Below are 23,994 nucleotides of genomic sequence, written 5' to 3' on the forward strand. Positions count from 1 at the left end.
TTGGAAGCAAAGCAGTTGGGAACATATTCTACATGCCCAGGTTAGCTGGAATGAAATATCTGAAATCTGGATATAGACATTTGAAGAGATCCACCCATCCCTCTCATATATCGTTCAGAGTATATATTATATGATTTAATAGGCCTCAGAAAGTTATATTTACCAAGTACAAATGGACATGACATTTTTTTCATATACATTCTTGTTTAATCCAATGTCGGCTTATGGGCTCAGTGATGGTAAAAGAAATGCCACAAAGTGCAAAGGATTTTCGGAAATTAGCTTCAGAATATTACAATTCCATGTTCATAATATCAGCCTTGTTTTGCTTGGATGAATTTCCTCTGTGTCAGGAAAGACGAGACTCTGAAGGAAAAAAAAAAAAATCCTGGAAATTGTACATAAGATCACAACGCCTCAGTTATGGCACATACTGGAAAAGTTACAATGTGTTTTTCAATATTCAAATCTTTTTTTTTTTTTTTTAACAAAGTCAAGAAAAAAAAAAAGAAAACCAGCATCACAAAGTCAAATTGAAAACTGTTTTGGCACAGCGCAGAAGTATCCATTTTTGATCACTCTTCTCTCAGTCCTTCGTGAGTCTGTTTCCAGTGCCGGAATACGTTATCCACAAAACTATATTTTCCAGAAACAGAAATACTGTATTCATTAAAGCCAAAATTTCCACACTTCTTCTATTCCCTATTCACTTAAGAACTATTGAATGTGCATATTGTGAGAGCGTGAAAACGAGGAAAAATCTCAGTCACTCTAGGCTTCATGTAAAAGAATGAACCTTAATGAGCTTTGTCTTTTACAGTGTAAGATTTTTTTTTTTTTTTTGAAAATTCACTCTCTGCCTTACTACTTTATTACCAAGACATACTGATTCAAAGTGGAGGATTACATTGGTATTTACAAACAAATTGGCACTTACAGAATAAATTATTAATCCATCCTTTTGTAGATTTGGGCACTCATATTTCAAACATGCCAATAAGACCTGCTGCCTGATTACATTATGCATCACAACATAAATAAATATAATTCCGGCTGGTACATTCAGTCTAATGCTTGCTCAGTTTATTCCTGAGAGGCAGGACCTTCTCCCTAATTCATGTCCATTACTGAAGTACGGCTCAGAAGCACTTAGTCGAGGGAGAGCAAAGGCTGCATGTTTTCTTCTTCATTTTTATCTATGCGCTTGAGCACCCCAGGGTCCACGACGGATTGAGATCTGCAAAAAAAAAAAAAACAACAAAAAAAAAACACAGAAAAATGTCCCCATCACTCACAGTACTACAAAGTGACTTGACATTAATTAACAATTCTAATCTAGACAGACTGCATATGCAATACACTGTCAGAGGCAGGAAAGGAGGGACCTGTCTGTGTTGCTGGGCAAAAATAGCTTTGCTCACAGCATATAAAAATGTATATTACAGCTTTCTCATCACCATCTTTCTCACAAAGGGGCAGATTCTGTAAGCAGCGCTTGCCGCATGCCAATTACGGACAGGCGCCGCTTACAGAATCAGGGCTACCAAGGACCCTAGGCGCCAGAAATTTAGGCCAGAGTTTTACAGGCATACATTTCTGGCACCTAGGGTCCTTGCAGAATCGCAGCCAGTGGCGCTTGGTGACACCGAAATCCGGCACCGCCCCTAACCACGTCCACCTCCAGGCTTTGGCATCACTAAACACTGCTAGGTGCCATGGACCCGGCGCCAGTCCCGGAGGCTACCTACAGACACTAATTTATTTTTTTAAATGAGTGTTTAATTGTTTTTTAATGATGTGATCAATAATTGTGTCACTTAAAACCAATTAAAACATGTTAAGCACCATTAGGTGTGATCTAGGCACCTAACTTTTTGCGAATTCTTTCAAGATCAAGCCCAAAATGTGTATCCTATTCTGTCCTATCCCATTAGAGGTGAGGTGAGGTGGGGTATTATACACCCCACAGGTACAATAAATGACTAAAACTGGCAACCAGTGTGCTATCGAGTATTTTCCTTCCTTCCTGAAGTATGTGACACATTTTATGACAATTTTAGGCTTTCTTGCTGCAGTATTTTAAGAGATATTTCTAGATTGTCAGGATATTTTTAATTTTGTACATTTGTGTAAATCAATAAGTCATGTTAACTATGGGCTCCTTTTATCAAGCCGCGCTAGCGAGGTTAACGTGCGTGACTTTTCATCACACGTTAACCCCCGCGCTGGCCTAAAAACTACCGCCTGCAATTCATCATTAGCAAACATTATTATTTAGTGCAATTTTGTTGTATTAAGTTTGCTCCCTTTAAATATTATTACACGATCAGATAAGAGATAGCCAACTATATAAACCTGGTTATTCAATGCTACCCTTGTTCTTAATCTCCCCTTCCATCCAGCATGTGCCCATTTTCTTTTCCCCCTTCCAGTATCTGAAGGGGGAAGAATATACGAGCATAATGCCGGAAGCAGATGAAAAACGCTGAATGCTATCAGCTGAATATTTACTCCTAGAATTCTATAAGTAGAAGCAGTCTGCAAAATCTGCATGTTAATTTATACTTTGAACTTAATATACTGCCGCACATATAATAATTCCAAAGTAGTACCGTCACCCAACATGGATGGTTACTTTAAGTTAATGAAGAATTTTGAATTAATTGAACTTCTGGTCTATAGTTTCATAACCAAAATAATGCTGAGCAGTTCTTAGTCAAACATAAAACAGGTTAATTGCAACAAAATAACGTTCAACTTGCCTTTTCATGGATTTAGGGGACAGATCCTTTTCCAAGTCTTTTGTTGGCATGCTGTAGGAATCCACACTGTATTCACTGTCATCATCGTACTCGTGGTCTAGCAGCGTTCTTGCCCATGTGCCCATGTCATAAGGTGGCAGCATACCTCCAAACTCCGAAGGCAGAATTTCTGGATGAATTAGTTGATGCAGGCTGTTCAGATTGTTTCCGTGCAGAAATATCTGTAAAAAGAGTTCACAAAAATAATGAAACATGTTGAGAATACCTAGTGAACTTGAACATAGCACACCTTGAGTTACAACTGAAAACATAAGAACATAAGAATTGCCACTGCTGGGTCAGACCAGTGGTCCATCGTGGCCAGCAGTCCGCTCACGCAGCGGCCCCTAGGTTAAAGACCAGCGCTCCAACCGAGACCAGCCCTACCTGTGTACGTTCAGCAGGAACCTGTCCAACTTTGTCTTGAATCCCTGGAGGGTGTTCTCCCCTATAACAAACTCCGGAAGAGCATTCCAGTTCTCTACCACTCTCTGGGTGAAGAAGAACTTCCTTTCGTTTGTACGGAATCTATCCCCTTTTAACTTCAGAGAGTGCTCTCTCGTTCTCCCTACCTTGGAGAGGGTGAACAATCTGTCTTTATCTACTAAGTCTATTCCCTTCAGTATCTTGAATGTTTCGATCATGTCCCCTCTCAGTCTCCTCTTTTCAAGGGAGAAGAGGCCCAGTTTCTCTAGCCTCTCATTGTACGGCAACTCCTCCAGCCCCTTAACCATTTTAGTTGCTCTTCGCTGGACCCTTTCGAGTAGTACCGTACCCTTCTTCATGTACGATGACCAGTGCTGGATGCAGTACTCCAGGTGAGGTTGCACCATGGCTTGGTACAGCGGCATGATAACCTTCTCTGATCTGTTTGTGATCCCCTTCTTAATCATTCCTAGCATTTTGCTTGCCTTTTTCGCCACTGACACACATTGCATGGATGGCTTCATCGACTTGTTGACCAGTACTCCCAAGTCTCTTTCCTGGGGGATCTCTCTAAGTACTGCCCCGGACATCCTGTATTCGTGCATGAGATTTTTGTTACCGACATGCATCACCTTACACTTATCCACGTTGAACCTCATTTGCCATGTCGCTGCCCATTTCTCGAGCATGCTTATGTCACGTTGCAGATCTTCGCAGTCCCCCCTGCGTCTTCACAACTCTGAATAACTTCGTATCAACCACAAATTTAATCAGCTCGCTCATCATAGCAATTTCCAGATCGTTTATAAATATATTGAAGAGCATGGGTCCAAGCACCAAGCCCTGCGGCACCCCACTGGTGATGCTCTTCCAGTCCAAGTATTGTCTATTTACCCCCACTCTCTGTTTCCTAATCCCAGTTTTTAATCTACATGAGTATTTCACCCTCGATTCCATGACTCGCAATTTTCCGAAGTCGTTCATGCGGAACCTTGTCGAACACCTTCTGAAAATCCAGATATACAATGTCTACTGGGTCACCCTTGTCAATCCGCCTGTGTACTCCCTCGAAGAAGTGCAGCCAAATCCAATAAGACTTCTTAAGTGATAAGAATATGTGGAATAAGGGGCCCTTTTACTAAAACACAGTAAAATATTAGATTCATATGTTGTAATGTGGGACATTCCCACATGCTAAGATCTAAATTCTGTATATAGCGCCATAAGTTTTGTGCACAAAACAGTGCACACAGCCAATATGAATGCACAACTTAATTATTTAACAAGACCAATCAACACCAATACTTGGCAATTGATTCTAAATGGCACTAATTAGAAGTTATGTACACAACATGGCTCAGATTCATCGATGACGTGTTTTGCGTCTGGACGGGTCCTATTGAATTGCTTGCTCATTTCTTGGACTGGCTTAACACCTTAGACCCCAATCTGAGATTTACCATGTCTTTCGATATTCAAAAAATTGCTTTTTTGGACGTTTGGGTTCAGAAGAATAATAACATTCTAGTCACCACTCTTTATAGAAAATCTGTGGAAGTGAATAATTATTTGGACTATACCAGCTGTCATTCCATCAAACTCAAGCAGTCAGTGCCCATCAGTCAATTTCTACGCGTACGCAGACTTTGTACTGACGTGGACGAGTTCCGTAGGCAAGCTCGAATACTGTATGCTCGATTCAGGGAACGGGGGTATCCTCACAAAGTTCTATCTCAAGCCTACAACAGGGCCTTGTTTGCTAACAGGTCTCTGCTACTTTCTCAGGCCCCCCAAAGTGTGGATGCCAAGACCATTTGTGTGTTAACATTCTCTGATCAAGCCCACGAGGTGGCTCGGAGCATTAGGTCCCATTGGCACATTCTCCAGCTTCACCCTGATTTCCAAGATCTTCCATGCATAGCCTATTCCCGCCCCAAGAACATTGCTGATCGCGTAGTTCACTCTAAATACACTTCCGAACGTACTCAGGGCCGCTCGGGGGGTCAACATGACATGTGCGGGAACAATTGTGATATATGTTCCATTACTATTACAGGTACCATGTGGGAGCATCCAAGAACCCACAAACAATACGTCCATAGATCAAATACCACATGTACATCTAAGTGGGTCATATATATTATTATGTGCCCATGTGAGATGATATATGTGGGACGTACCCAAAGGGCCATTAGAACTCGCTTGATAGAACACCGCAGTCGGATTAATACCAGATCCATGACTTCCCCTATGGTACCCCACTGTACACAATTCGAACACGCGTTTCACGACCTGAGGTAGACAGTTATTGAACAGGTCTATACAGATTACCAAGGCGATAAACTCACCTATTTGCAAAGGAGGGAACAATACTGGATTTACGAACTTCAATCATTGAGCCCCACAGGACATAATGACTTCATTGAATGGCATCACACGTTTTGATTGACAGTTCTTTTTCTTTTTCCTTTTTCCTTTTTTATGACACATTCTCCGTGATCAACAGCATATCACTACTAGTTTGTTCATCATCCTCTAGTAATCTGCACCTGGTTGGGTCATGTGATTTGATATGAACACTCCCCCTGGTCTGTAGGTTTAAATCAGAGGCGTCTGTTCTGGTTCAAGCACCATCTTCTACTATTGTCAATCCGCTCTTGCCTTTGATTTTTAGGCTCCTGCTTTAGCGTCAGTCGTTCCTGAGGAAGGGGGAGTGCTCCCCCGAAACGGAGTCTCGTTGGACGTTTGGCGACTTTCTGACTGCTCACCAGAGAAGCTAAGTATCTTCCTGTGGCTTCAATAGACTGAATTTGGACACTTGGTTCTTTTGCCCCCCTGGTTCAAGGGAAGAGACTGCTTACAGTGCACTTTTGATTTGTTTGCACAAACAGCACTTTTGAGTTATTTAGCACCAAAATTCACAGGAGAGCCCTAGGATGTTTCACAGTTGACACCTTCTAGGTGCAAACCAGTGGCAGCCGTTTCCTCCTGAGGTTGGAGGTTGGTTGTGCGACTGAGGGCTCTCCTTACAAATTATAAATTATTTATTTATTATATTAAGTACTTTTAGTACTTTGTTTGCTTGTGTAGGCAGTCTCTTCCCCTGCACACAGTTTTCCTTCTTGGGGCTAGGGAGACTTGTTTTGTTATTGTTTTGTTTAGCTCCCTATTTTTTCGGGTTCGTATTTGATTCACAACTTGATAGGTGCATTCTATAAAATGGTGCGCATCAGTTCTAGTGCGTGAATCTGAAAGGAGAGTAGCATGGGTGGGTGAGTAGCATTCCTAAAAGTTACACACACTGTTATAGAGTGTGCCCAGTCCATGCACAGCTTAGGCACAGGTATTTGGGTCTAGTTTTCTTTGGCCTAAATGAGTGCACTCAAACATCATGCTATGTACAGCTGATTCTATATATGCCTTTTATAGAACTGTGTTAAGCGCCATTATGATTAGCGCTGATTTTTTAGATGATATACATTGAATAAGGCCCTACACTAAACGTGACCATTTATTTTTTTCGTCAAAAGGGACATCTATTAATTGTCAGCCCCGCCCCCAATCCCGCCCTAGCCCTACCCTAATCCTGCCCTAGCCCTGCCCCCCAATCCCACCCCCAATTTTTTCCATTCATTTTTCATGTACACATATCTTATTAATTAATAATGTAACCATAAAATTTAAAAAAACTACAAAGCGCACTATATGCAGAGAAAATGTTAATTATCATTTATATTTGGGGGGGGTTTCAAAGATGTCAAGGCAAATGACTTTCAAATATGCAATGTCACCTCAGTAACTATAGAAAAATAGACAAATATAGTGCAAAATATAGACAGTAGAATAGTGGCAGGCAGTATGTAGAAATTGCTGACAATAACCCATTGAAGCAAGAGAGAGTGTATTTGATGTGAGCGGAGTGGAGTGGAGTGGGGTGGGAGAGGGAAAGAAGATGCTGCAGGTGGGATGAGAGTGGTGAAAGAGGGAGGATTGTTGGATATGAAGGGGAGGTAAGGAAGGGATTGATGTTGCAAGGAGAAAGAGAGAAGCCAGAAAGAGAATGTTGCATATTAGGTGGAAAGGCCAGGCACTAGTGGAAGTACAAGGTGCATGCACCCAGAAATGCCATCAGTCAATGCACATACACCACCTAACTCTCACTAGATGCTGGTTAATGTATATGTTTTATTGTCATGTCTATATTTTAAATTAGGTTACCTCTGTCCTGTCTCGATTATATTATGGGTGTACTTTGGGAGGACGGGCTAAATAATTGAGCAAATAAATAAATAGTGATCTGGATTAGCCACCATGAGAACGGGCTACTGGGCTCGATGGACCATTGGTCTGACCCAGTAAGGCTATTCTTATGTTCTTATGGTTACTAGTAACCACAGGATTTCTGTTACAGTTTGGAGGGTAGAATGTCGACTATGCATGCTAGGATCGGAGCATCAATGATAGCTGTGGCTGGCGTGGAACTGTGGAATGTCTTGCCTGGTATTCTGCGATTTTGTGTGGGGAGGATAAATTTTAAGAAAATGCTGAAAACTCAATTATTTGCCAATGCCTTCTTATGCTAAGGTATATTTCAGTTGATAATCGCCTTTTAGAACTCTTTTGACAACAATGTATGATTTAAAGTTTTATTGTATTTCTGAATTGTTTGAATTTGTGCTCTATCCCTGTTTTTAACAGGGACTATTAAGGATGTTGCTTAGACATGTCTATGTTATATGTGGTAATCGCAAGGAAACAAGATTTTATGTATGTGATATGGAAACCACATAGTTGTAAGTGGTATATAAATTTTTAAATAAATAAATGGACAACTGGAAGATGCATAAGTGCTCTGTAAGGAGTATCATTAGTAAGGAGGAAATTCTCCAGCAGCCTTCTTTTTTAAAAAAAAAGATAATCCTGTGTCTTTTTTGTAAATGTGGGGAAGAAAATTAAAACTGCGGAGATGGTGACGGCACGGGGATAGAGAATGTGGGGGATGGCGAGGGAACAGGGTTACGAAGTGTGCTTCACAGTTGGGATAGGATGGGAGTGGGATAAAACCTTTGGTTGCAGGAAGGGAAAATAGGGATGAATTTTTGTCCCCACGACACTCTCTAGACAGAGATTAGACCCCTAATAATCTATTTGAATTGACCTACTTGTGCTTTGGACCTTTGTTCAACCACCTTAAAACAGGCTAGTTTGAATGTTTTAGATTCATTTTACATGTCATTGTAGTGGTATCTTTTAATTTACCCCCCCACACACACACTTATCAAACTGCACTAGAGATTTTAAGTGCAGACTAGCAAGTTAAGTGCTTCGACACTCATAGAAATTCTATGAGCATCGCAGCATTTACTGCGCTGGCCTGTGCTAAAAAAAAAACTAGCACGGTTTGATCAAAGGAGCCTTTATGGTATAAGCCTCTGTTTGTCCTGTTTTCATAAATCATCTGTAGACACTAGGGTTTATCACTCTATTACTAGTTTTCCTTTTCTGGTGAAGATAATAGTCTTTATTAACTTTAGGCGCGGTTTATAGAATAGCGCATAGTTGCGGCACTCGCCAGGACCATTTCCACCAACCAAAACCTGGTATAAATCCCTGGACCTAACTTAGGCGCAGAACAGTGCATTCCATAACAGTGCGTGTAAATTTTCAGAACACCCATGAGCCACCTATGCCCCTCCCACGGCCACATCCCCTTTTGAGTTCCACGCACTAGAATTTGCGTGCAGCTCTTTCTAGAAAACACTTAAAAAGATGTGCATGTCAACTTTAATTAGTGCCAATTAGTGTTGACAATTGGTTGTTAGTGTCCAATTATTGGCGCTGATTGGCTAGTTATTCAATTAAGTTGCACATGCCAATTGGGTCCACGCCCACATTTGCACACACAACTCAAAGCTTCACATATAGAAGCCAGGGACTGCTGGACCGAAAATCTAATTGGCTAAGGGTTCGTTCCACTCTAACTGCACCCCTGGACTGCCCACAAACTTTCTGGTTTTTGACATAGGTGGTTGGAGGGGATAATCACCAGCATCGTCTGGTTAAGTGCTGCTGAACATCTCTGGAAAGTCCCTGCATAAGCAATTTCAGCCTCATAGTGATTCTGGATTTATGTTTTCATCTATTTCCAAAGCCAGTTACAATCAGGTACACAAGTTATATGCCTACCTAGGGCTTACAATGTAAGGTGTACCTGAAGTGAAGGTGAAGGGCAAAGTAGCTTGCCCAAGATCACAGAATGGGGGATAGAAAATTTGAATTCTGGTTTCCCTGGTTTACATCATGCTTCTATAGCCATAAAGCTGACGTTTCATTTATACTCTTTTTTGGGGGGGAGAGGGCTGTAATGTAGAAATACTCAACCATGCAATCGACAAAGCTTTTGAGCTTTCCTAAATGTTAATTTAATTTGACACTTTCAGTTAATTTATCTGGTGAGCTAGTACAAGGTGGATTGTAATTCTTATAAAATACAATTACAATTCAAGAAAATTAAAATGAACATCAGGCAATATTAATAATTAATAAATCACATTATGCAATCAATATAGCATATAAAATATTTAAATGAAAACATAACACAGAATAATATGAAACCTACACTCATATGCATTTCAGATTGAAAATTAAAATCCTACAAGGAAACAAACTTCAGGCTACTTCTGTAGTAGTTCATGCAATGTTTTTTAATTCCTCTTTTTTTTAGGCATGATTATACTGTTTGCTATGTTCAGCTGACCTATATGACTTCTTAAATTCCCAATGGTATCTTTAAACAAAGAACTGAAATTATACTAAGCCATTTCCTTTCTTGTTGATGGAAAAACATTTTTAAAAAAATCAATGTGATAGACAGCCAAGTAATTTTAGGAAGCACAGAGCTCCTGTAGGAATACCAAGCGTAAATCTCTGTGTACTTTTAATCCATTTCAGACTTGATTTTGAATTGGACAATTGACTTATTTATTTGATGGACACCTCAGATTTCTATTGTGCCTGTTACACCAGAATACAAAAGACTATAAATGTTCAAGTTAAGCTATTAGAGTACTTTTTTGCTCAGAATTAATAAATAGAGAGAGATGTTTACAACAATGGCATTCTAACATGAATTCTTCTCTCTCAAATGTATGATTATAGAGACGATACATTTTGGTGTTTTTCAAACAGATGAAACCTTTAGACAAAGTGTATGAGGAGGAAAGAAATCTGATTATTGAAAAAAATGTGTGACGGCTTAGAAATGGCAGACATTAGAGGTTAAAAAGCTGCCTTCAGCATAAAAATGTATCTAAGAACAAACATCACTATTTAAAAAAAAAAAAAAAGTACCAAATAGACAGGAGTGAGTGAGGATTGTTCCAGCCCCATTAAACTTCCACGGATGGATGACTAAACATGAAGAGAGTTACTACTACTACTATTAATTAAGGGGCTGGAAGAGTTGCCGTACAGTGAGAGATTGGAGAAACTGGGCCTCTTCTCCCTTGAAAAGAGGAGACTGAAAGGGGACTTGAAGGGTATAGACTTAGTAGAGAAAGACAGACTGTTCACCCTCTCCAAGGTAGGGAGAACGAGAGGGTGCTTTCTAAAGTTGAAAGGGGATAGATTCCGTACAAATGTGAAGAAGCTCTTCTTCACCCAGAGAGTGGTAGAAAACTGGAACGCTCTTCCGGAGTCTGTTGTAGGGGAAAACACCCTCCAGGGATTCAAGACAAAGTTGGACAAGTTCCTGCAAAACTGGAATGGACGCAGGTGAGGCTGGACTCATTTAGAACACTGGTCTTTGACCTGGGAGCCGCCGTGTGAGCGGACTGCTGGGCACGATGGACCACTGGTCTGACCCAGCAGCGGCAATTCTTATGGTCTCTATAGCACTACCAGATGTACACAGCACTGCAAAGTTCCAAAGAAGACAGTCCCTTCTCGAAAGAGCTTACAATCTAAACAGACAAGACAGAGAAACAGGATGTCATGGATACAGTTAAGGGGAACGGTTCATCTGCTGGCTAGTTTGGTGGGCATGGGGGGAGTAGGGTTATGGATTGAAGGCTATATCAAAAAGATGGGTTTTCAGTCTGTTTTTAAACAAGGGAAGGGAAGGGGCTTGGCGGACCAACTCGGGTAATTTATTCCAGGCATAGAGGGCAGCTAGATGAAAAGAACGAAGTCTGGAATTGGCAATGGAGGAGAAGGGTACAACTAAGAGCAGCTGATCTGTGGAACCGAGTTCTCTGGGAGGTGTATGAGGAGAGAGAAGAGAGGAGAAATATTGAGGAGCAGCAGAATGAACACATTTGTAGGTCAGCAATAGGAGCTTGAACTCTATGCGAAAGCTGATAGGGAGCCCGTAAGTGATTTAAGGAGAGGGGTGACACGAGTTTTGCAAGGCTGGTAGAAGATGAGTTGTGCAGTAGAGTTTTGCACAGATTGCAGGGGGGGGAGACGGCACTGCGGGAGACCAGTTAGAAGTAGATGGCAGAAATCTATGCGTGAGATTACGAGAGCGTGGACAAGAGTCTGGGTAGTGTGCTCAGAGAAGAAGGGGTGAATTTTGGCGATGCTGTAAAGATAGAAGCGACAGGCCTTAGCAGTTTGTTGGATGTGCATAGAAAATGAGAAGTCGGAATTGAAGACGACCCAAAGGTTGCGAGCAGAGGAGACTGGAACGATGACAGTATTATTTACCAATATGGAGAACAGGAGGAGGAGCAGAGGGTTTAGAAAGAAAGAGGAGCAGCTCAGTTTTACACATCTTAAGTTTGAGATGACGACAGGACATCCAGGCAGCAACGTTTTTCTTGGGCTTCAGGTGAAATTTTGGGTGTAGAGAGGTAGATCTGGGAGTCATCAGCATATAGGTAAATTGACCATTTATTTTTTCATCAAAATGGGACATCTATTAATTGTCAGTCCCACCCCTAGCCCCGCCCCCCAATTATTTCCATTCATTTTTCATGTACACATAATATCTTATTAATTCATAATGGTAACTATAAAATTTAAAAAACCCACAAAGCACACTATATGCAGAGAAAATGTTAATTATCATTTATGTTAATTATTTATATTTGGTGGGTTTTCAAAGATGTCAAGGCAGATGACTTTAAAATATGCAATGTCATCTCAATATATATAGAAAAATAGACAAATACAGTGCAAAATATAGACAGCAGATATAAATTCTCAAAACTGACACATTTTGATCACGAAATTGAAAATAAAATCATTTTCCAACCTTTGCTGTCTGGTGATTTCATGAGTCTCTGGTTGTGTTTCCTTCTGACTGTGCATCCTTTCTTTCTGCACTCAGGCCCAACAATTGTCCCTTTCTATTCCCTCCTTCCTTCCTTCCTATGTCCTTAGTGCCCCCAGTGTCTCCTTCCTATGTCCTTAGTGTCCCTTCCTATGTCCTTAGTGCCCCCAGTGCCTCCTTCCCATGTCCTTAGTGTTCCTTCCCATGTCCTTAGTGTCCCCAGTGCCTCCTTCCTTAGTGCTCCTTCCCATGTCCTTAGTGCCCCTTCCCATGTCCTTAATGCCCCATTGACTCCTTCCCATGTCCTTAGTGCCCCTTCCCATGCCCTTAGTGCCCCTTCCTATATCCTTAGGGTCCCCAGTGCCTCCTTCCTATGTCCTTAGTGCCCCCAGATCCAGTGTCAGTTCTCCTTTGTACCTTTGTTCCAGGTCTCCCTCTCTCTCCCTCCTGTTATGATCTTGCCTCTCTCTACTCTTCCTCATGGTCTCTCCCCCTCTGTCTGCACCTCCCATAGTCCTGCATCTACCTCCTGTCTTTCCCCTTTGGTCCAGGCCTTTCTCTTGTCTTTCTTCTGCTTACACCCCCCCGTCTCTGCCCCTGTCTCTCCTCCCTTACTCTCTCCCTCCTTCCTATGTCCTCCTCATTGCCTTCAAGCCTTTGTCCCACCCCTCCCCCGAAGCCAGCCTGCCTGCCTACCTCCCTCCTTCCCTCCCTCCCTCCAGCACCTGATTCAACCCCCTATCCCCACCGCTGCCACTGTTGCCGCCCAGAAGCCTTCTTCCCGACATCAATTCTGATGTCGGAGAGGATGTTCCGGGCCAGTTAATCGCTGCCTGGCTGGCTCGGAACTTCCTCTCAGATGTTAGAATTGACGTCGGAAAGAAGGCTTCTGGGTAGCAAGTAGCGGCAGTGGACTGGGGTGGTGGTGGTTTGAATTGGCGCTGGAGGGAGGGAAGGAGGGAGGCTGGCAAGCAGCGGCAGTGGCGGCAGACCAGTGGGGGAGGGGGTGAATCGGGTGCTGGAGGAAGGGAAGGAGGGAGGCTAGCTTTCGCATGGCAGGGAGGGAGGGGAAGTAATCACCTGTCCCTTTGTTCCCGTGCACAGCTTCGGGATGTTGTCCCTGAAAACGGGACATTTTGGCATCCCAAAGCTGTGTGTGGGGACAATGGGACAGGAGATCTAAACATGGGATGATCCTGTTCAAAACAGGACGTATGATCACCTTACATATAAGTGATACTGGAAGCCATGGGAGGGCACCAAGGGAAGAGGTGTAGAGAGAGAAAAGAAGAGTTCCTAAGACACAATCCTGGGGTACAGCAATCGCTAGCGGGGTAGCAGTGGAAGAGGACCCACTAGCACATACACTAAAGGTGCAATGGGAGAGGTAGGAGGCAAACCTGGAAGGACAGATTTGTGGAATCCAAGCGAGGACAGCATATCAAGGAATAAGCTGTGATTAACAGTATCAAAGGCAGTAGACAGGTCAAGAAGGATGAGGATTGAGTAAAGGCCCTTAGATCTGGCTTTGAACAGATCACTGTTACAGGATGGGGAGTTATATTCAGGAGTGCTGCGGCCTTAGCGAGCACCTTACGTGGGTCTTTCTCAAACGCTAAGACTGCTTGTGTCGTACCCAGAAATTAGCCAGGTTTCCTATTTCCAGAATTGATGACCATGTGCTAATTGCACAATTAGCACACAGCCATTAAAAATATTACCATAGGAGCCCTTACTGCTACCCATTTTGCAGGCAGTAAGGGGCCACATGCTAACCCCATGCTAATCAGTTAGCACAAGGCAATACCCCACGCATTGAGTAGTACTGTCACATACTCTCCATCCTCAAATATGCCCCCTTCTGCAAAAAAACACAAAATATTTATTTAGTTTGGGATGCGGGTGCAAATCTGCAATTTTACCATGGGATGCCTCAGACCACGATAGGGGTCATAGACCATGATAGGCGGCTCAATGCCGCCAGCCTTATGTTTAAAGATTTCAACCCCTTTGCATAACATCAAGTCTAGCATATGGCCCTTTTAGTGGTTTGGAGATCTGATCACCTTAGTGAACCCTAGAGCTGCCATCCTATCAAGAAAGGCAACAGCGGTGGTGTCTGGAGTTTCAATGTGTAGGTTAAAGGGTTAAAGTCTCCCATGATCAGTAACCTAGGGTATCTTATGGTTAGTTCAGTAATCAAATTCAGCAGTTCTTTATTTTTTTGTAATCATTTTTATTAGGAAGGGTACAACAGGGTAACAGGAACAACAAATGTGCCAATGACTCAAATACAAGTGACCAGTAGAAATACAAGAAAAACAAAAAAAATACACTCTCCACGGATAGTTACCGGGAAGGGACAGGCATAACTTGGCAGTAAAGCAACAAAAGAGAATAAACCTGTCCTCCCCAGCGTTGACGGCTTGGTGCACCCCTTTTACTTTCCTGAACCTCTTGTACTCCCCCATGTTACTGGGTGAGGGGGGGGGCTTGCCCTCCAAACTTCGGTTTCTGAGACCTTTCTGTTTAGCGTGGAGGTGGTGGCGTAGGGTTCAGGCTAGGACTTTCTTTGCATATCCGCTCCTGCAGCTGATAGGTAATCTTGATTTTCGGCCGGGCCTTAGCCTTGAAAAGATCTTTTCTGAGCTGAGATTAGTGGCCATGTTGGATGGCGTTGCTAAGTTAGGGACCCAGCCTTGAAAAAGCGTTTTTAATGCGAAACATGTTGGCACAAGAAGTCCCTAAACTGACCACAAATTCAAGATAAGTTTACTCTAAGTTATTCAATATATTTAAAAGATTTAACATTTAATATATTTAACACATTGAAGCATTTAAAATGGCATGATTTAGATAAAAATATATATACTAAAACATTCAAATAAGATTGATCCAGGGAAGATTTTGCACATTAAGCTTAACGTGGTGATAAAGTTTGAACGTGGAGTAGTGCATCTGAGGATCATCATAGTATTCTTGTAAGGTGGATTCGTAGACTTGAATCTATCACTGTTATATCAGTATTTGGTGGGCCACCCTCTGTTCTTGATCACCTGTCTGCACTATGTCAGCATTGAGTGACCAATTTGATGAGGTGATCATGGGTGACAACACGGTTCCAGGCTGTAATGAGTGACTCATTCAACTCATATTTTGATGTTGGATGTCTCTTGAATATCTTCCAAGTCACCTTGTGCCACAAGCATAGTTCTCAATTGGATCTGGAGATTGGGCAGAAGAGTCGATTGACTTGTTGTTATTATGACACTTCCAATTGATCACCTGTTTGGAGTGATGGCAAGATGTGTTGTCATCTTGGAACAGGAACTGGCATGGAAACAACTGCTTAGCTGATGGCACCATGCACTTTTGCAGTATTGTGATGTACTTGGTCCTGTTGACCATTCCATTGACGATGTGCAGATGCCTGATGCTACTGGCAGTCAAGTAGCCCCAGACCATGACCTTAAAAGGATGCTTCACAGTAAGGTTGAGACATTTAGGCTTGAACTCCTCTCCAGGAAATCTCCTCACATAGGTTTGGGCCTGGTTAACAAATGGAGAAGGTGCTTTCAATGTTGAAAAGCATCTTTTCCCACATTTCACATGTCCATCTTGAATGCTTCTGTGCCCACTCGATCCAGTTGTATCTTTGGATGTCAGTCATCAATGGATTGTTGAGTGCTTTGCAGCCCCCACCCCCCAGACCAAACTGCTGATTAGCTGACGCTGACATGACACTCACCTGATCACTCATGTAGTAGCTGAGGTGAGGTCAACTTGTGATTGGTCAATGAAATGTGCTGACGTACACGGTCTTGGTGTGATTTTGATGCATGTGGACGACTGGATCGAGGCTTGTCTTCCACTGAACCTATCGCTTTCTTTTTTTGTACAATCTTTGCTACCTTGATGTGACTGCAGCCAACTTTACTGGTGATCTAGCTGCACAAAAATCCTTCCTCGCTGATTAGTCAGAAATAACGTTTGCTGACTGGACAGTCTCGATCCAGTTTTGAAGCATGATCTGTTAAAGTTATAGGAGCTATGCTCCAGTATCAACAAAATTGTAAAATCAGAGGCAAGTGATCTTAAAAAATTGATTCTAATAGCCAAATATATCCCTTATAATACACAGACAAATCTGTTGGGTTAACAAAGAAAGTTCAGAAAGTTGAAAGAATGCAAAATTGACAAGTGGTTCCAGATTTTTGTGCACAAATGTTGACATAGGGGATAGTCGTACATATTTAGGAGGTAATATTCAGCCTGCAACTATCAATGTTTTTTAAGCCATTGACCGCCATGGGCAGAATTAACCCCAGATATTCAATTCCAGGTCATGTCCTGGCTCCAGCATTGAATATCCAGGAATGAGTGGTCATTCAGAAGTTAACCGGGCATTGCCCGATATTGAAACTGGTGCCCAAATAGCTCAGTGGATAAAGTTAGGACAGCCTTTTTGTTAACTGGTTAAGTGGCATCTCTGCCCAAACTCTGCCCACAGACCACCCCTTGTTTAGCCAGTTTGTAAATGGCCAGTTAGAACCAATATTCAGCAGAATTACACAGCTAAGTGTCAGTAAATATCAACGGCTGGCAATTCCACGAAGGTTTAACCAGACATGACCCTCCCCTGCCCAATCAAACCATTTCAAATATTCACTAGTAAGACTAAGGGCTCCTTTAACTAAGGTGCGCTAGCGTTTTTAGCGCAAGCAGGATATTACCGCGTGCTACGTGGCTAGAACTAACACCAGCTCAATGCTGGCGTTAGCGTCTAGCGCGCGCTTTTCTGTGTATTAATGCCCTAACATAGCTTCATAAAAGGAGCCCTAAGAACCCAAACCAAGTTTTGTAAATTCTATAGCCAAAAAACAATGCTTATTAATTAAACTGTGCAAAGAGAACCTTCAGCAGGCAAATCATCCTCAAGAAATGCAGATTCTTTCTTCCTGCCTAATTAATTTATTTAAAAATTTATATACCACATTCAGTTATGCGGTTTCCATATCACATACATAAAATCTTTCCCTACGATTATCACATATAACATAGACATATCTAAACAACATCATTATTATTTATTTATTTAGAAACTGAATATACCGCCTGGAGTCACAGCAGATTCCAAGTAAACATACACAAAGCAAAAAAAAAAAGACAAAACAATAAAAAAAAACATTCTTCAAAACATCATCAAAACATATGAAAATCAAATTTACAAATCCTTCAATACCATATTTAAAATATAAAAAAATAGCCGATAATTTTAAGAAAGGTAAATCGGAAATATGCGTCTACAAACAGTGATCTGCCTAGTAAGCTTATTCCAATATGATATTCCAGCAATGGAAAACATTTGGAGTTGATTTGCCACATATCATACTTTATCAGCTGTCAATGCCACCAATTTAATTTTCCCTTCAGATCGTAGTACCTTTGGTGGTTTATAAATCTCCCATAGAGATTGAAACCAGAGTGGCATGGTTTGATATACTATTTGATGGACCAGGGACAGCACTTTAAACAGTATTCTTTGCTCAATCAGCAGCCAATGCAAGCTTTTCAATATAGGAGTTATATGGGCTGCCCTCGTTATTCCACTAATCACCCTAGCTACAGAATTCATAAGTACCTGCAGAACCTTCAGTTTCATTTTAGGCAAACCCAGAAACAAGGAATTACAATAGTCCAACCTTGTCAGAAGCAAAGATTGGGCCACAGTTCGAAAATCATACGTATTCAAAAATAGTTTTAGCCTATACAATATACGTAGTTGGGCATAACCTTTCTGAAGGCACCCAATTTGCTTTCCCATAGATAAAGCCGAATCTAAGCAGACACCTAACACTATAATATTGATTTTTTTACCTTTATCTCTTCACTCATAATATGAACACTCTCTCTCCCATTAGCTTCATCCTTCCTCTCTACTATCATAAGTTCTATTTTGTTCACATAAAACTTCAAACCATGTTGGGACATCCATTCACAAACCTTGGTCATACATTCATTCAATCTTTTCTCAAGATCACCATCAATAGGAAAAAAAAAAGAATGTCATCTGCATAAATAGTGTAGTGAACTCCTAGATCCCGGAAAACCTGCCCAAGAGATGCCATGTTGATATTAAAGTTACATATGACCAGTGGCGTAGTGAAGGTAGGAGGCGCCCGGGATGGGGAGCCACCACACCCTCCTCTCCACCACCCCTGGCTCCTTCTTGCTCACACCCTTCCTTTTCCCCTGTACCTCGTTAAATTTTTGCCAGCGCGAGCAGCTTCTCCAGCCTGCTGCTTGCACCAGCATTGGCTTTCCCTTTGATGTCCCTTCCTGGTCCCGCGACTTATTAGTGATTTCAGAAGGGAGACAGGGCAGCGCGAGCAGGCCGGAGAAGTTGCTCGCAATGGTGAAGATTTAAAGAGGTATGGGGTGGGGGAAAGGGAAGGCGTGAGCATGGCATGGGGACAGAGAGGTGCCAGTGCCCCACCAAGACAGCCCCTGGGATGGTCTTCCTCCCACCCACCCCTTACTACGCCACTATATAAGTCTATTAAACATGGAATTTACCCTTTTCCGTGTCTTCTCTTTTAAGAAGGGTCGTATGACTGTGTAGAGGGCATGAATATACCAAGGCTGATTGACGAAATGGATTCCTCCAAACCGAGCAGGAAAGCTGTCCTAAAACAAAGACATTAAATCTTAGAATGAGCAAGTTTTAAATAAATTACAGATTTTAATAAACTAATTTGAACAGTACAATGAAATTATTTACTCATTTGAAATTTAAAAAAACACCCCAAAAATGTATCTTCAAGATGATGTACACAGTAATGCAGTAAGGAGGGGTAGGGGGCAGGGTGGACTGCCCCGGGCACTATCCTCATAGGGTGTACTGGCACCTCTCCTCCTCTCTACCCTCCCGCGCACCTCTTGAAACGTTTGCTGACGTGAGCAGCATCTTCCACTTGCTAATTGCACCAGCCTCCCTTCTGACATTACGTCTTGGTTGCAGGACCAGGACGTGACATCAGAAAGGTGCAGAAGCTGGTGCAAGCAGCTTCCCCTAATGGTCATCGACCCCTCCCACCACCCAAAGATGTTAGAAAAAACCCTAGTACATTCTAGCCTTTATTATGAGGGGGTGCTGAAAAGTTCTCAGCCCAAGCAGCTTCAGATGTTAACACAGACATTTGAGCCCAGAGAGCAGAGGGGCACACTTAGGGCTCCTTTTACTAAGGTGCGTTAAGGCATTAACGTGCAGAGTAGCACGCGCTACAATGCCACGCACGCTAGATGCTAACGCCAACATTGAGCTGGTGTTAGTTCTTGGTGCATAGCATGGGGTTAGCGCACGCGGCAATGCAGTGTGAGCTAAAAATGCTAGCGCACCTTAGTAAAAGGAGCCCTAAGAGTTACTGCAGTGAAATTCACATTAAAAGTTCCAGGCACAGATGTCACCATATCTTTCTTATATTGTATGGTGAGCCCTCAAAAACCTACTGCACCTACATTAAGATGACACCTTCAGGTGTAAGGGCTATTGTTGTGGTGTACAGGTGGGTACAGTAAGTTTTGAGTGGGTTTTGGAGGGCTCACCATATAGTATAAGCAAGATATAGTGACATCTGTACCTGGGACTTTTAATGTGAAATTCACTACAGTACTTCTTAGAAGAGCCCTTCTGCTATGCTCAGCTGTCTCAACAGTTTGCTAAGAATACTTAGAGAAAAACTTGCTTTTGTGCATTTTTCATGTAGAAATATTTATATTTTAGAATGGCCAAAAAAAAGATAGGTGTACTAAGGACCAAAATGTCTACATAGGTCATTAAAAAAAAAAAAAAAAAGACAGATATCTTGCTGTTTTGAGAATCGATATTTTCTCTACTGGATTTTTGGATGTCTTCCCAAAACATCCAAACTCAGACTTAGACGCCCTATCGAAAATGTCCCCCCACGTGTCCTCCTTATATTCAGAAGTACTTAACCAGCCAGGAATAGCTCCTGGCTGGGTAAATACTGCTAAGTCAGTTATCTGTTGATATTAAGCTAACATTAATTTTGATTAATGAACTAAAATATGTTAAAATTATGCAAGCATGGTTGCAATGTTACAGCCCAATATAGTACATATGGAGGGGCTTAGGCATGGTTCAGCTTGTATTGTATATGTATTCACCCTCTTCCTTAATCACTTCTATTAATGCAACTTGTCTGTATTTTGCCTTGTTACTATTTTTGTATTTGTACTTTGTATATTAAAATCAATCAAATTTTTTAACTAAAAAACAAATGTGCCTAAATCTGAGGTTGGACATTTTGTGCAAGATGGCCACAAACCCAGCAGGAAAAATGTCCATTTTCAAATCTGCCAAACGTCTATCTTTTATTTTTGAAAATGAGCTGGGTATAAGTTTTGGTTCTTAGGACATCTACCTTTTTTGCCCATTTTCAAAAATAAAATCATCAACACGAAAAATGTACAAAAGTTAGTTTTGTAGCTACCTTGTCTGATTGTGGCAGAAGGAATCCCCATCAGCTGAGCTGGTTTGGGGATTCCTGCCAGCTCAGCTGATGGGGATTCCCCCTGCCAGCATCAGCTGAGCCATGGATCCCTACACCCCTTCCCTGACATCCCTGACATCCCAACATTGCCCTGATATCCCCCACATCCCACCAATCAGGGCCAAGATGCATTGGGAGGGGGAAGCCCCATCATTTGCAGCATGCAGCCCTGTGGGCAGGAGGAGGCGAGCTTCCCTCCTGCCGTTTGCTCTTCCAAAGGTACAGAAGGGTTCCAGGGATGTGGGACCCAGGAATGTGGGGGGGATGTGGGGGGAGGGGGACGACAGAGATGTCAGGCGATGTTGGGGAAGGTATGGGATATCAGGGGAATGTCAGGATGTGAGGGGGGATATGGAGGATATCAGAGCAATGTTGGGATGTCAGGGGGGATGTAGGGGATATCGTGGGAGATGTCAGGGGGATGGGTGTAAGGAACTGCTGATGAAAACAAAATACAAAAACTGTGGATATAGATGTTCTGGAGATAATTTATTAAACACTGACATATAAAACCATGAAAATTCAATTAAAAAAGTACAATGATAAAAAAATACTGTGATAAAAATCCAACTGGACCCTACACTCCTTCCTCAGGGGTCCAATGGTCTGCAACCTCACATATAAAGAATTGGACTGAAAACAGTCTATTGTCTTTAAACATGTGAGCAAAGAACACCGCAGACAAGCTGAAGTAGCAAAAAAAATGCTCAGCTGATCCTAGCAGAGGAAATCCCCATTAGCTGAGCCACTAGGAATCCATGAAACTGGCTCAGCTGATGTAGATTCCTTATGCCACAATCAGCTGATGGGAAGCCTACAGAGATTTTTTTTTTTTCACTCTTTGGGTGGTAGAAGGGGATCATGACCATTGGGGAAGTAAGGGGAGTCAAGCCTTAAATCCTCCAGTGGTCTTCTTGTCAGTTTGGGCACCTTTGTGGAACTTAGACACAACTCAGACAAGTCTAACTGCCAGCGTCTAAGTTCCCTCTAGGAACACCATGCTGCTCCTCATATTTTGTGACTATAACATGAAACTAAATTGTTAAATTTAATAAAGTTCTGAGTTAAATTGCACACAATGTGTAATACTTAATAAGGCCCCAAAATATTATTAATTAGTAAAAAAACAAACAACCCCCCCCCACACTTATTTGGGAAAGTCCCTCGCGAACAGGGCAAACTCAAGGGACGTGAGGCATTTTTGTGGAAGCAGAACATCTATATTATAAAATGGTCTCATAAACGTCCAGGTACAGGAGTAACTGAGAACCAGAGCAGAGAATCAAAGATTGCCAGTTCAAAGCCCACTGTAACTATTAGTAATTTTCTTTTCCTTATTTATTTATTTTTTTTTTAATTGTGAGCACCCAAGAACAAAAAAAAATACCTACTGTAACTTCCCTTACTCCATCACATGCAGAATTGCTCAATCGGAGCACCTCTTTGTAAACTGAATATGCCAAGCTCCAGGTCTAAATACGTAGACATCCCTTTCCCTTCTGCAATCGAAGCTGGGCATCCATTTTTGGACTCCTCCACAGTCCCCACCCACAAACATGCCCAGACCACCACCCCCGTACATAGGGATGTGCTGCAGCTTTAGATGGCCATATCCTGACTATAAAATCAGGATTTGGAGGTCCATCTGATATAAATGTCTAAGGGCTCCTTTTACTAAACTGTGGAAGAGCTTCTTACCATGGGCCAGCGAGGTAAATTGAGCATCGGAGCATTTATCTAGCCAGCCCACGTTAAGAAGCTTTTCTGCAGTTTAGAAAAAAAAAACCAGCGTAAATGATGGCTCTCAGACATCCAAAACATGAATAGAGTTTCTATATAATCACCACAATGAATGAAATAAGATTCCAGAAAAACACAAGGAAAGAAAGCTATATAATGAAAGAGCATAATTCAGAGCAAGGTGGTGGCATTACTTAGCAATTAGGAGTCTCAAAAGCGCTATATGCATCATATATCACACTGATAGTACCTCATACACATGCCCAGGGCAGTAAGCATGCTTCGGGGCTTCATAAGGCAGAAGATGAACAACACATTAGAGTTGCCGCTTATTTTTTACATCTATCACATTAGTTCACACTTTGAGCAAATCTGATGTTACCACAGTAAAGAATGAGACAAACAGCGCAAGCAAAAAGAGGAAGCAGCAGTAGGTTTCTAATAATGTGATGCAGGCAGAAGGGGGGAACCAAAATTTGTGTCAGAGAATAGGGGGGCATGCTGGTTATTCATACCAAGACACAAGGGCTTCGAGAGAAACATGCCTGCTGTAATGCTTTCACTCCTCGGTGATTTCTTATGTTGGAGGACAAAAGTTGCCTCCACAAGATTATTGCACAGCAGAGATGCTAATACAATATGTTTGGGTTTTTCCGCCCGGAACCACTGTGTGCTGCCAGTGTTGTATTCACCTCAGCAGTTTGTTTCCATACAAACTGTATTGTAATGATATGTGCACACAGAGCTATATGCATCAAGAAATTAAAAAATGCGGTGTTTCAGATTCTGCCGAGCTGAACACTTCCTATCAAACCAATAAATCAATTCATCTCTCTTCTCTGCCACTCACTTTGTCATCTTTAGTGTGCCAATTAAACCCCGTGTGCCTAAACTTACACTTTGGGAAAATAATTTAAACTCATCTTTTGGACAGCCCTGTGAGGGCGTCATTTGTTAACAGCAGGTGTTAACACAGTTAAAAGGTGGTATTTATCACAGGAAATAAAATAGCTCTGTGGTAAATAATGCATATGTGAAGGAAAATTCTATAAAGAGGCCCCTAGAGGGCACCTATTTGGTGCACACAGTGGGATAGTGATGGGTTGGCCCGGGTGGGCTGGAGCCTGCCCAGTTTGTGCTCAGTCCCACCCAAAATTTCATCCCCTTTAATGTGGCTGCG

General features: G+C 42.0%; 1 protein-coding gene across 1 annotated transcript in view; it reads right to left on the reverse strand.

Moving 5' to 3' along the window:
• Window positions 1-500: 500 nt before the first annotated feature.
• The window catches only part of CLVS2 (clavesin 2), a 79,188-nt gene continuing 55,694 nt past the window's right edge, over window positions 501-23,994 (reverse strand). The window contains exons 3-5 of the mRNA XM_033939970.1: window positions 19,078-19,188; window positions 2,763-2,983; window positions 501-1,237 (exon numbers count right to left, since the gene is read on the reverse strand). Coding sequence (XP_033795861.1) covers window positions 1,150-1,237; window positions 2,763-2,983; window positions 19,078-19,188 — 420 coding nt within the window. The 3' untranslated portion in view covers window positions 501-1,149. The remainder of the gene's footprint in view (window positions 1,238-2,762; window positions 2,984-19,077; window positions 19,189-23,994) is intronic.

The sequence above is a fragment of the Geotrypetes seraphini genome, chromosome 3 (assembly GCF_902459505.1).
Source record: "Geotrypetes seraphini chromosome 3, aGeoSer1.1, whole genome shotgun sequence".
In the NCBI taxonomy this organism is placed as follows: Eukaryota; Metazoa; Chordata; class Amphibia; order Gymnophiona; family Dermophiidae; genus Geotrypetes; species Geotrypetes seraphini.